Source organism: Corvus kubaryi, unplaced genomic scaffold (genome assembly GCF_017639235.1).
Source record: "Corvus kubaryi isolate FWS band 111438036 unplaced genomic scaffold, C.kubaryi_AGA036_p1.0 split1-37296, whole genome shotgun sequence".
NCBI classification, from domain to species: Eukaryota; Metazoa; Chordata; class Aves; order Passeriformes; family Corvidae; genus Corvus; species Corvus kubaryi.
In genome coordinates, this window is record NW_024582075.1 from 6707355 (window position 1) to 6721275 (window position 13921).

Consider the following 13921-nt stretch of genomic DNA (forward strand, 5'->3'; position numbering starts at 1 on the left):
CTCTACAGGCACTGTTGTGATGATACAAGTTTGTTTTTTAATTTATTTTTTCTTCCTCCCACCTTTTGCTTTTGCCCTTCCCTGTACCCCTCTTTTTCTGTTTTTGCCTGTTGCTCTGTCCAAGGCTGGCAGAGCTGCCGGAAAGCAGTACTGATGAGAGAGGCTCATTGAACTAATTTCACAGGGGCGGGCGATGCATGTGGATTAGAGAGTCGCTCATGGGACATTACAAATACCTGAGGGTCATGTCTCATTGCCATGGCAAGCCAGATTTCTTTACAGGAACTGGGTGCATTTGTGCTTAGGAAGAGGCTTTCAGTTTTAATGTGCGCTAAACTTTCTTTCTCCATCACACTGGACTTGGTTGCTCTGAAAGCTGTACCCCAGGCTGCTCTCAATCAACACTATCTACAATTCATCCAACCCCCTAAGATGCAAGTTTTTCAGGATGGTGTTTTCATTACAGGTTCTTAACTGTGGCTCATCTCCTGCTGATACTGCAGAAAACCTGCCAAAAGCGTTCTTTTATAGATAGAAATGAGTCTTGATTAGTTTCCAAACATTCTGTCAAGAAAGTGTACACAGCATGTAAGCTCTAAAAAGCAAGGTGTTTTTTTTTCCCATGACCATTCCAGTACAGGCATTTTATCCACATATGGTTTGTTTTTTTGAAAAGAAAAAAAAATTCAAATATTTCAAATTCAGTACAGCTGAATGCTTCCCTTTTGTACTGCTTAGCATGAACAATAACCAGAAAGAGAAATAAACAGGACTAGCAGTTTTTATACAATTTACGTTTCTTTTAAAATTGTTTTCTGTCTAAATAAAGGTGTTGATTTTGTATAGTTCCTACTCAAATCAATATGTTCATGGGCTGTTTTAAATGGTAATGTTAATGGTAATGTTAATGTAATGGTAGTATCTCAACCCCTCATTGCTCAGTAATCTCCAATATCCAATATCTTTATCTCCTCTTCTTTCCCCAGCACTGCAGTGACAACACCCACCATTGCCAATCAGATATGAATATAGTAGGTGCTTGGAAGAGAGGTTACACTGGAAAGAATGTTGTGGTCACCATCCTGGATGACGGCATTGAAAGAAACCACCCAGACTTGATGCAGAATTATGTGAGTGTCCACAAGAGTCCAGATTTTCTGCTTTGTTATTACTCAAAGAAAAATTTGCTGCTTCTAGAAAGATGGAGAAAGAGAGGAGGAAAGGTGGAAGAATTATAAAAGTTTTATTAAATTCCTTAAATGTTGACACCAATGGGAGGAAGGAAGTCAGTTTTTGATACTATGTATTGTTTTAGTTAAGACTGTATTTCATCGGAACATATTTAATATCTGGATGGCTCTTGTAGCTGAGTCCTGAATTTCTGAAGGACTGGAACCAATTACTGGATATTTTTTGTCTCTTTTGCAATTTTTTTACTTAATATCTTCACACTCTCAGAACTTAGAAATGGAATACACTGCTTTTCAGTTAACACATGCAACTGAATTCCATGTTTGGCCAATACATTTAGTCAGCAAGACAGAAGCTTTTCTCAAAGACAGTAATTTTACAGTAATCCTTCCATACATTAATTTTTAAAGCTATTTATCTTACTGCTAGAAACAGTATTAAAGGAAAAATATATGACCTTTCATGATTCACTCAGTTAAAACCAGGTGTAGAATATTGTGTTGTAGAATATTCTTTCTAGTAAATCTCTTTTAACTCTGAGTCCCCTCACAACTTGTGGTAGAGTTGCATCCTTTGTTTTTTTGTGTTCTGTGTCCATGTTGCCTCAGGAGGTTTCTGTTTGCTTGTAGTTCACCACATTTAGATGACTGGTTTAATCAATCTTGGAGCCTGATAACATAAGGAGAAGCTTCTTCTCTAGTGGGTTACTTCCTGAGTTAGTGTCAGAGTTTGAAGCTGTTCAGAGCATCAGGGCCACATTTTGCTGGAGTGATTTGTCCTATCTCTTAGAAGTAGGCATTAGCTGAAGGCTTGTAACTGTGAGAACCTTATGATTTATCTGAAATAAAGTGTGCAAGGTGTCCTTCTACACAGAGTAATAAAACAAACAAATATATTTGGATTGAGCTGGACTGGTGAAGATGACCAGAGCAAGGCATGTATGAACCTTCACTCCCGTTACAGATCTTGTTAAAGAGCCCTAAACACAGGCTTTTTGTCAGCAAGCTTAGCTTGTTGATAGAACATTAAGAGATGAAGGTGACAAAAACATCTTTAACAATCCATTAAAAACTACACTGGTCTCCACAGCTTAAAGCCACTTATTTTAAATTAGCCATATATACATATGTGTCCTTCCCCATGCTACATGTGGAACTCAGATTGGAAGGTGTGAAAACACAAGTGGGGGGCAGTTGCCCTATTTGTCACTGTATTTTGATCCTAGCACATGACACATCTTTCATTTTAATATCTTAAATTATTTAAATAAAGCAGGTATAATTTTATCTCCTCAGTGAATGACCCCGATTGGATCATGTCGCCTCATTCTAGTACTATCCTTCCACTGAATTTACAGCAACTATTTATTTCCTTACCACTTCTCTCTCCCTTTCCTCATGCCAACAAGGAATTTCCCCAAATTCACAAGCAATACACATTGCTTGTTTGATCACAAATGCCTTCTATACCTCAGATTATAGGTGCTGCAAATAGTAATATTTGAGGTGTATGTGTAACTGGTTTTCAACAAACAAAAGTTTAAAAATTGCTGCTTGCCGTGTCAATACACTGCATGCTACTGCGTCAATTAATGAGAGCCATACAAACCAACAGCTGTTTACTTTATAAACTATTTTCCGCTGTAAGAATCCTGACAAATATGGACCGAAAGGATGGATATCTTGCAGATATTTGAAACAGTCATACTCCCAGGGAAACTGGGAAGCAGTTTGTGTTGCTTTCCAAGATGTAATTTTATAATTATATTATATTATAATTATATTATATTATAATAATATTCTTAAGAAAATTATATTATTCTTATTTCTTGAAACAATGACTGAAATTTCAGTTATCGTTGTGCAGATAATTTCTTGAATCTTAAAACATACAGCAAAATCCCAGTTTTGAGAATGAACTCTCTTAACTTCTGAAAGGTTCTTAGAAGAAAAGTGGTCTTCTAGTTAAATGAAACACCATTTTCTGTTTCCTTCCTAATACTGCACTTATACTTTTTCAGAGCATTTTTTATCCTTCTCTGTTTTCCAAAATTAAAATAAAATATATAATTCCCATATATAATGCTTTCCTAAAACACAGTCATCATTAAACTACAGGAATATTAGTTAGCCTAATTACTCATTTGTATGAACCTGCTAACGAATGTATAGGCCGCAAGTTGATGGCTAATTAATTAGCAACTGGTTTTCTTTCTTTTGTTGGATACAGGATTCACAGGCCAGTTTTGATGTAAATGGAAATGATTTTGACCCTATGCCTCGATATGATGCCAGCAACGAGAACAAGTAAGGCACTATGACACCGTTGACATTTTCTATCTAAGTCATCAGGTAGAAAGTACCAGTTCATCTATGAAACTCTACAAAACTTCATTTTTCATAAAACAGAATGATCTGCATTAAAATCTTTGTGAAATACATATTTTTATCTTTTCCGTGGACACATATGACTCTTTGAAAGCCTTTGAAACTATCTGAAAACACATAAGAATTAGTCTGAGAGTTCTGGGCATGTGAAATGAATCCTTTTCAATCCCTTTGGGAGGAAGAATATGTGGGATGACTTACTTTTCTTAAATCTAATTTCATTGAATTATTGGGGGGTTATTCTGTGTGACAATTGTCCTAGTTTGTGACTCTCCTGAACTTTGTATAGTTTTTATATTGAAGAAGTAGGCAAGTTAGTGGAGGTTGTTGCTTTTTTTCCCCCCTCCAACGATGTCTCTTAAAGTGATGGAGATTTTTCATGTGAATTTTGATAGAAACCTTATAAACACAGAAGTGGGAATTCTGGCAGGTTATATCTGTGTCACATGACTAGTTGGAGATACCTCAGTGAATGACATGTTTTCCCCTAAGAGCTCTGCTTTCCGGTATTTCTCATTCCAACTCTGCTCTTTGGATGTGCTATGGTTAAGGCTTGGAGAAAATCAGGAAGAACACCTCACCTCAGGAAATGGGCCACTTTTCCACCCAATGGACATTTGAAGGCAGTTATTTGTTGATAACATTTTCTTAACTAGGTACTTGGCAGAAAGAAACACCTTTCTGTGGAATTGCATCATTTGGAGGAAGGAGAATCCTACTAGTTGTCAATATGTCGACTATGCATTTTGTTTTCTTGAGGTTTGGGTTGTTTTTATTTTAATTGTGAAAAGCATTTAATAATTTCTGCCTGAAGAAAAGAAACAACAAATGATGAAACCTTGTCCTTTACACAACTAAAATGCTTTGGGCAATGTGTTGTTTCTTTGCTACAGATTTTCTCCAGAAGAATTGTGCACCCAGGTGCAGGTGCAAGCTGGGAGTCAGTTGCAAAACTTAACATTGATTTAACTGCAGAAACCAACTGGAGCAACCTTGGATCACACTTTGATGGGAGAATCCTCTCCTGGTCAAAACCTTCTTTATAAAGGCTGTTACATCATAATAGGACAGGCTGAAGAACAGGGCCTCGTTATTGCCCTCTGTAGATACTCCTCAGTGCAGCTGCAGGTTTGCATCACAGCACATCCCTGTCTTCTTTTGTCCATCACACGCCTATCCCTACATACACTTCAGGAACACATCCGGGCTCATCTGTGAAGATGTTCCTCTTCTTGGATGTGGGGTATAACAAGGGTGTGCTTGGAGACTTCCAAGTTTCAGTGCACTTTCAACGACTTCTTGGTGCAGCAAGAAGCTGCATACCTTCACATGTGCAGCTGAATCTTTTTCTTTGACTGAGTACTGAAGTCACGTTCTTACAAAGCATGTCCAGAGAAGGGAGTCTGCTTTCTATTTTATTAGTAGTTGAAGTTTTATATGGGATATAAATTTGGGCTGCTTCTTTTCTCTCCTAGAGCCTAAGGGATTTTAGTGTTCATACCCTGCCTCCCCCTTAAGTACTTTCACTGCCCAGTCCCCAAGGTTCTGCAGTGAAATCTGGTGGTAGGAGGGCAGAAGTTGTGCAGTACTGAGCTTTGTCAGTGTTATCAGGAAGTACAGTGCCAGTGTAGAGTCAGCTTTTGGACACCAAGGATACATGAAGCATCTTTTCAGTATAAGATTACTTGGCAGCCTAAGCTCTGCTTAAAGCCTCAATGTTTCCAATTAGCAAATATACCAAGCGTGATAAGAATCAGCTAACCACCTTCAGTTTTTGCAGCTCTTGCTCTTTTTTCCCAGTTGCCCCTGGACTCAACAAGAATTGAACCACTACGCATCACAGTATGTAGTACTGAAAAGCACTGCTAACAGCCTGTTCATATTTTTTGTGTCTAAAATATCTTCAGAAATTGGGGCAGGAATTCAGATTGTCCAGCATACATGGCCATTTGGCACTAGATACTCAAGTTGTGGCTGGAAGTCGAGCTAAACACAACCAGGGAACATTTTGAAAGCCATGATGTGTAGATTAGTTTAGTTGATTCCTGCTTCCTGCTGTAGCAACTAGACAGACAACCTTGCATAATAGTGATTTGTGTTTTCCAGTGAAGGTGGGATGTACTAATGTGCAGTTGTTTTCGAGATGATCTAGTTTATTCTGCCTCATTTTATAATCCAACCTTAAGGGATGGAATGATAAAGAGCAAAAGGAATTGCTGTAAAAATAAACAGGTGTCTGGGCTGCTTTGCATGCAGCTGTGAAACATCAGGGTATTGGATCTGTGCGCTAGCTTTTCACTTTTAATTAGAGTGAAGACTTTCTGTTGCTGAGGCTTATTGGCGAGCAAAAAGGAGTGAGAAAAAATTAACTGTCGATGGCTTTAGTGTGAATACCAGAGTGGCACTTTCCAAAATTGTATTTTGGAAGTTTTACATTAAATCTTCTATTAGCTAAGGAGAACAGGAGGGTAGGAAGAAACATTAGACTAATCTTTCAAGGCTTGTAGTCAAAATGGGTGGGATGATAGTTTCTTTAACTACTGTGGTATGTAGGCGTACTGCCAGAAGTTTACTTTGGTTTCTACAAATTGCCAGCAAATCGTGAAGCTTCTAAATGGTGCAGACCTATACTAGAGTTTCCTTTTGCTCAGAAGCAGTCAGCTGTGGATGAAGTAATTTCTGCTATGCAAAGCATCTTGTTTTGGTTTACTGCCTTTTTTTCCCCCCTGTTATTCCACTGCTATTTGTTAACATATGTTTAAAAAACCAGGCATTATCAGTCACAGGTCCATAACAGAATGCAAATGGGATCACTAAAATGGTATTGTGCTTATTGTATAGCCTCAGGAATAAAACAGAAATATTAGTGATTTTGACCAAACAAAAATGACTTTTTCTGTTTCATAAGAGATTTCTTAGGGGTATTTCAAAGCTTAGGTTTTACTATGGTGATGGGTACTTTAATAAAACAGAGGGACTTCTAAAAAAACTCCTTTAAATAATGCCAGTTGACTTTAATGCAGTTCTTATTAAACTTACATAAGAAAAAGTAAAAGTGAGCTATGATTTTTGTTTTGGAGATAGTGAGTCACTCTTTGGATGCCTCTTCAACATTTTTCAATGATGCATCCCATTACATAAATAATTTATTTCAATAACGTCCTAAATTGCTTTTTAATGAGTGTAAGATTTTTGAGAGACAGCAATTCTTGTCGTTCAAAAGTTATTAGAAACAGAATCTCTTATGTCTAAACTTTTCAATATGGGGACAACTTTACATCTTCTCTCACAAACAAAAAGTTAGTGAGTTGCTAAGTTTCAGTCCTGTTTGATCCGACACACTGGCATTATTTTGCCATGGCATCCATTATGATTCATTATTACTTTCCTTTGCCAGTCACATTAATGTAGATGCTCAATAAAATGCCAAAGCCTTAATTTTCTTCCCAGAGTGACAAACTGCTAGTTTATACTCTCTGCTTATGGTGAAGGCCTGTAGTACATCCAGAGTAATTTAATCATATTGGATACAAGATATTTGTCAGGCAGATCAACTTCTGTTTCCTCCTGGATAGTCAATAGAAGAAAATTAAAAAGCTTCATTGACTGCTGTGATGCTATTCAGTGCAGATACCTGAAGAACTGAGCACAGCAAACACAGAGGGCCTGAAGTCTCTCATTGGTGGCTTGAAAGATCATCTCAAAAGGTTGCCACAGCAGCAGTGTGATAGAAAGGAGTGCTGACAACTGGGAATAACTTTCTATGCCGTTTATGCATTTTGAGTGCTGCTGTGCACCTGTTGCTATTGATTTAAAATTTGCCATATTGTGTGCTGCAGACAAAACAGAAGGGAAGATAAACTGTACAGAGAAGCACTGCTGCCCCATCTTGTGCTTTCAGTGGGAGTAATGTATGAGCTCTTAGGTAAAGGCTTTTCTTTCACAGGGAATCTCGATTGTGTTTGCTCTTTTTTTGTACCCTGACTTTTCAACATGGCTCTGGCGGCTGAAAAACCAAAGCATGAAGTGATGTTGTCAGCTGGCAGAGTGTGGTCTGTTTGATGCCAGAAAAGCATCTCTGATGCCATAGAAATATTCCTTAATGGGAAGGTAATTTAGGCTAGAGAATTAACTTGATATGTATATGTATTTCAGATCAATAGAATTAAATGCTTATGCCGAGTATTGTTGATTCCAGGTACCAGTGACTAAATGTCAGCTGTCTAGTGCATCTCAGTGTCACTGCAAATTTAATGCACTTTGGTTGGGATCCTTGGGAAACTGCAGATTTTGGATTGTTCTCTCTAACTGGTGACATGCTCATTTGTGAAAACCAGGGTCTGAACCAAGCAGTCAGAGGTCATTGGTATAGAAGCTGCAGTCAGTGACTGCAATCCTGATTTATTGTGTTTTGATTCTATTCTGATTCTAAACTCAATTGATATTATGGCCACATCCTATTGTGCTGCGACTTTAGCAGGTGGTAGTAGTGAAGTAAGTTCAGTCTGTTTCAGCTTACAGACTGAGATGCCACTTTTACAAGTCGCATTTTTGGTGATTCATCAACTAATCTCCAAGTTACAATCTAGTCACCTGTCATGGTTTAGAAATGGTATTCCCCAATTTACTGTTCCCACTAAATACTAAAGACCTTGTGTCGCTTCTTTCCGTTCTTCCCGCTCCCTTACAGCGGGCTGGAGTGGAGAACTCAGGGCACTAAAGGTGAAGATCATTGGCTGAGATAAGAAGAGTGTACCGGGACAGCAATGAAATAAGACCAACAGTAATAACACTAGTAAGAACAGAGTGTGCAAGATAGGTGAACAATTCACATGCGATTGCTCACCACAGAACCCCACACCTGACCTCACACTCCTACAAACCAGCAGTCCAAGAAACAACACCCCTCTGAACAACACCCCCTCTCCCCTTCCTGGCTCGAGGTGGCATCAAATAACCCCAGGGTGGTGGCTACATCTCACCTGGCTGCTGTTAAAGTTAACCCTCTCCTGGCCAGAACCAAGTCATGACCCAACCAAGTGCCATGGGACATGATGGAGCATGAAGAATATCTTACTCCATGAGATACTAGATCTTGCCAGTAGTTGTTGCTTGCCAGTAGTTAAAGGTTCCAGTGTAAAATTGTAAAAATAAGGGAAATAAACCTTGCAGCATGCGGAATTGTACTGTGATACAGTATAATAATTTTACAGATTCGTTTGGAGCAATTTTTTTCTTCACTTTCTGTTTTAACTGTTACTTAGAGTCTCTGAGTGCTTTTATACAACATGCTTGTCCTTCAGATTGCCATACCTCCGGGGCAATCATCATACATGCTTCATTTTTTCTCTCTCAGGGTAGAACTGAAAGCATGTGTGTCGAATCTTCTAGCAGAAAACTTTATTTTCTTGAAAGGAAATTATTGTAAAAACACGGAGCACGAATCCTCACTATATACTGCATTTGATAATGTTTTTCTTTTAATGCAAAACAGGTTAACCTATGGGAAGAGGTGAGGTGTGCATTAAAATAGAACAGAAGATAAACTAAGTGTTGATGTTTTGAAGTTCTCATGTTTTCCTGTTTCAGAGTAAGAGGTCTGTTCATTTGAAGTTTTCTGAAAGTAAGTGGGATCTTAGAATTGCTGGAAACTGAGGACAATTAGCCAGGGTAGAGGAGAGGCACTCTCTGTTAAGTCAATTCATCTACCCATGATAGGTGCCCTCATCACTGGTGTTTGTGATCAGTCCTTGATGACAACATTTCGTATTGACAAGACATTAAACAAATTTATTGGACTACAAGCCTTGATTAAGTAGTCTTTTGATCTAGGTTCCAGCTTCAACAGTGGAAAATCTCATCATGAAAGTTTTGTCAGATTGCCAAAAATTGGCTTTTTGTTAAACTCTTCTAATCTGCTCATATGTTATCACACTGTGTTACATAGTCCCATCTGATAACTATAAGTGGTATAATTTACAATTTTTGAGAGCCATAGGAAAGACAATTCCTTGAGTACTCATGGAAAGGGAGAGAAGTGAAACAGAGGAATAAACAAACCCATATTCAGCTAGAATTCCAGTTGAAAGATGAAAAAAAAGTCTATTTTCTATACCCTGGTATCAGTCACTGACCAGTACTCTTTACTGCTTTACTGGTGTTTGAGGAACAGTGCTCTTCCTTTTTATGATGCATAAGACTCTCATGGTCTCAAAATATTTAACCAGAACACTTAAGGAATGCCTTCTTTCTGTTTCTAATTACTGAAATACCAGACAATGAGCTCACAAATAAAATTAAGTTCTGAAGCATTATGCAACTGCTTCTAGTGCTTTTATGTAAATTACTGATCACAATGAGTCAGATAATCCCTTATAATTCAAAGTCAACAATAGGAGGGATACAAACTTTTGTGAATTCTTTTCTATCGAGTTACATGTGAAAGGTTTTTTTAGACGGTCTTTTTCCCAGAGTAGGTATTTTCTCTAAGTATGTGTCTATATTTTGAGGTTTTGAACTTAGCAGGGGAGAATTTACAGCTACAGTAGGCTAGTTTTGATGTGGTAAAATGGTAAACCAGTTTCAAGCTGCTTGCATCTATATGTACAGGTCTACAGCTGAATAGAATTTGAGAGCACAAATACATTTTTTCTGTGCTTTTTGCTTTTCAGACATTATAGGTATTGGAGAAAGTTAAGAGTGGATCCATGTTGTCTATGTGGTAATTGATTTTGCCAGATAATTTCAGTTAGTCAGCACAATGAAAGGCAGTGCAAAATGTGGTTCATTGAGACTTTTCAGCCAGCACAAGTACATTGATTACCCCTCTAATGTTTGTGGCATCAAGACAGACCTCTAATTATAGGTTTGATAAAGCAGTTGTGAATTCAGTGTCAAAAGCTTTTAAATTGAAGCATTTTTATAAATATCATACTATTAGTGGGTGAACTTTGCAAAGTTATGATAGGAACTAATGTCTTAATGGCATTACTAGGGGGTTTTTATAAGAATTTTCCAGATGTTGCTTGTTTTACAAATGAAAAGATGTGCATTTGTAAGGTTATTGCTGTTGGCAGGTTTATTTTTACAGCCTTGATTTACATTTCTGTGATTCTGTAATTTTTCTTAAAGGTACTGTCAGATTATTACCTTAGACACTTTAACAAAGTCAGATTTTTCTCTTGAAGACAAATTATCTTTTTTTCTTTTCCTGAAGGAAAATAATCGAGGTAGAGAAATTCAGATGTAGAAGTAAAGGAATGGGTATCATAGATGTAGATTGCACTGATGAATACATGTTTAACCTGGTTTAAAAATAACTTGTGTTGCTATACAGACTCAAAGCAATCATCAAATCTCTGATGTTAGAAAACTGAGATGGAGACTATGGCTTGTTTACTTAGCCAGAATGTGTGATGGTGAGGCCATTGGCTAGGTTTGTCAAGGAGTGGCAAAGACAGTGTAGTGAGAAGCTGTGTCTTACTTCTCCTTTCAGCCCAGGCTTATGTCCCTGCACTTCTCTTAAGACTCCATGAACATCAGATGAACAGCTGCTAACTTGTTCTGCAGTGTAGTGAGTGTGTGAGAATTAGACTTCTTTATGCTGAAACCCTTTTTCCAAGTAAAAGGAAACTTTGCTCCTGCTGGATCAATGACATAAATTTCATTAAAAAGCAATTGTCGACGCAGGAAAGAGTAGGACTTGAACTTATTTCAATGATTTCCTCATTCATCTTTGAAATGCATCTTTAAGGAGAAATGGAAGGTCTGTTTAATGCAAACAGCATCAAATGAAATTTAGGATTAAGCACAGTACATATCTTGCACACTGCAGTTGAAATTGTACTCAATTCAAGATTGGTAGGAAGTGTGAGCTGAAATATGGTGCAGATCTAGAGTTATGTTTATTATTATTATTAATCTTAATTTCTTTAAAATATTGTCACAGCAGTCATCCACTATTAAAAATGGAGTATGCAGAATACGTGAAGATCCATCCATGCCCTGTGTGCACATCGCTGTGTTAGGTGTTTTTGTGTTATGACTTTGGGATCCTTGCATCTGTATCTTCCTTGCATGAAAGAAAAATTTTCCTAAAAGGATTCCCCCAAACTGTTCTTGGGATCTCCAAAGGCTTCCAGGACTTCTTTTCCTACCAAGGAGATCTAAGCATAAAACTCCAGATTTGTATTCTTGTATTCATAAGATATTTTTCAGTTCTGCTTAGGTGTGATTTCACCGAAAGTGATTTCACCTAGAACTGATGCAAAATATTTTTAAGAAGGTTTTATTTTCTGTTTCACTGGTGCTTTCATTACACAGAAGCATGGAGATTTTAAGTAAAAGGAGGTTGCTCAAGCATCTGAGGTCTCTCCAGCTGATACAGATTGATGTCAGTGTGGATGAAAAACATGAACCCAAATATACAATGACTGATAATATACTATCATACAAATCTTGTTAAACAGAGATGTAGAATGGAAGATAAGCTACCTAAGTACAGAGTGTGTCTGTAACAGAGCAGGCTCATGGCCATGAATTTAAGGTGATTCGTTCTTAATAATAAAGGGGTCCAGGAAGGCTTGGCATATTTTAAGATGGAAATCTCAAAGACAGAGGAGCAGACCTTCCCCATTTGCCAAAAGGCAAGCCATCAGGGAAGAAAATTGGCCTGGTGTAACAGGGAGCTTTTGCAGGAATTCGGAGAAAAAAGAGGGTTTATGGCTTTTGGAAGAAGGGGCAGACAACTCAGGAAGAATACAATGATGTTAGATCATGTAGAAGGAAAATTAGAAAGGTGAAATTTCAACTAGAGCTCAATCTGGCCACTGCTGTAAAAGATAATAAGAAGTGTTTTTATAAATACACTAAGAACAGAAGGAAGGCCAAGGAAAATCTCCATTCTTTATTGGAGCTGGGAGGGAACATCACCAGGGATGAGGAAAACATTGAGATACTTAATGCCTTCTTTGCCTCAGTCTTTAACAGTAAAGACAACCAGGTAAACAGGGACAAAAAGCAGAATAGACCCACTGTGATACAGAACAAAGTAGTTAGTGACTAGCTGTGCCACTTAGACGCTCACAAGTCTATGGGACAGAGTAGGATTCATCCAAATGAGGGAGCTGTCAAAAGAGCTCGCTAAGCTGCTCTCCATCATTTGTCATCAGTCCTGGCTCACCAGGGAGATCACGGGCAAATGGAAGTCGACCAGCGTGACGCCCATCCCCAAGAAGGGCTATGGGGAAGTTCCACGGAACTACAGGCCTTTCAGCCTTACCTTGGTGCCCAGCTATCAGTTATAAACTGATCCTCTTGAGTGTGATCACATGGCACATACAGGACAACCAAGAGACCAGGCCCAGGCAACAGGGGTTTGGAAAAGGTAAGTCCTGCCTGACCAACCTTATCTTATTTTGTGGCCGGCCAACCTGCCTAATGGGTGATGGAAAAGCTGTGAATGTTGTCTACCTGGACTTCAACAAAGCCTTTAATACTCTCTCCCATGGCATTCCCCTGTAAAAGCTGACAGCCCACATCTTGGTGCACTCTTCCCTGGGTTGAAAACCTGACTGGATGTCCATACTCAGAAAGTGGTAGTGAATGATGTTGCGTCCAGTTCGCGTCCAGTCACTAGTGGTGTCCCAAGGCTCAGTGTTAGGCCCAGCCCTGTGTAATATCTTTATTGATGACCTGGGTGAGGTAATTGAGTGTTCAGTGGGTAAATTTGTGGACGATGCCAAGTTGGGTGCATGTGGATCTGCTGAGGGGCAGGCAGGCAGGCTCAGCAGAGGGATCTGGACGAGATGGATTGATGGGTTGAGGCCAGCTGTTTGAGGTTCAACCAGGCCAAGTGCCAGGTTCTACACTTTGGTTGAAACAACCCCATGCAGTGCTACAGACTGGGGACAGAGTGACTGGAAAGTGGCCCAGGGAAAAGGATCTGGGGGTGCTGGTTGATAGCCAGCTAAACGTGAGCCATCAGTGTGGCCAGGTGGCCAAGAAGGCCAGTGGCATCCTGGCTTGCGTCAAGAGCAGTGGCCAGCAAGACCAGGGAAGTGATTGTCCCCCTGTACTTGGCCGTGGTGAGGCTGCACCTGGAGTTCTATTTCCAGTTCTGGGCCCCTCACTTCAAGAAAGACATTGAGGTGCCAGAGCAAGTCCAGAAAAGGGCAGTGGAGCTGATAAAGGGTCTAGAGAGTAAGTCCTATGAGGAGCTGATGGGGGTGGGGGTATTTAGCCTGGAGAAAAGGAGGCTCCGGGGAGACCTTATTGCTCTCTACTGTTATCTGAAAGGAGGTCGTAGTAAGGTGGGGGTTGGCTTCTTCTCCGAGGCAACTGGC

At 39.1% G+C, this 13921-nt stretch overlaps 1 protein-coding gene across 6 annotated transcripts in view; it reads left to right on the forward strand.

Moving 5' to 3' along the window:
- The window catches only part of PCSK5 (proprotein convertase subtilisin/kexin type 5), a 229293-nt gene that overhangs the window by 68039 nt on the left and 147333 nt on the right, over positions 1–13921 (forward strand). For all 6 annotated transcript variants that reach the window (XR_006013538.1, XM_042012677.1, XM_042012675.1 and 3 more), the window contains exons 4-5: positions 987–1130; positions 3421–3497. Coding sequence is in view for 5 of the 6 variants with exons in the window: in XM_042012677.1 (XP_041868611.1) it covers positions 987–1130; positions 3421–3497 (221 nt within the window). In the remaining variant the exon portion in view is untranslated. The remainder of the gene's footprint in view (positions 1–986; positions 1131–3420; positions 3498–13921) is intronic.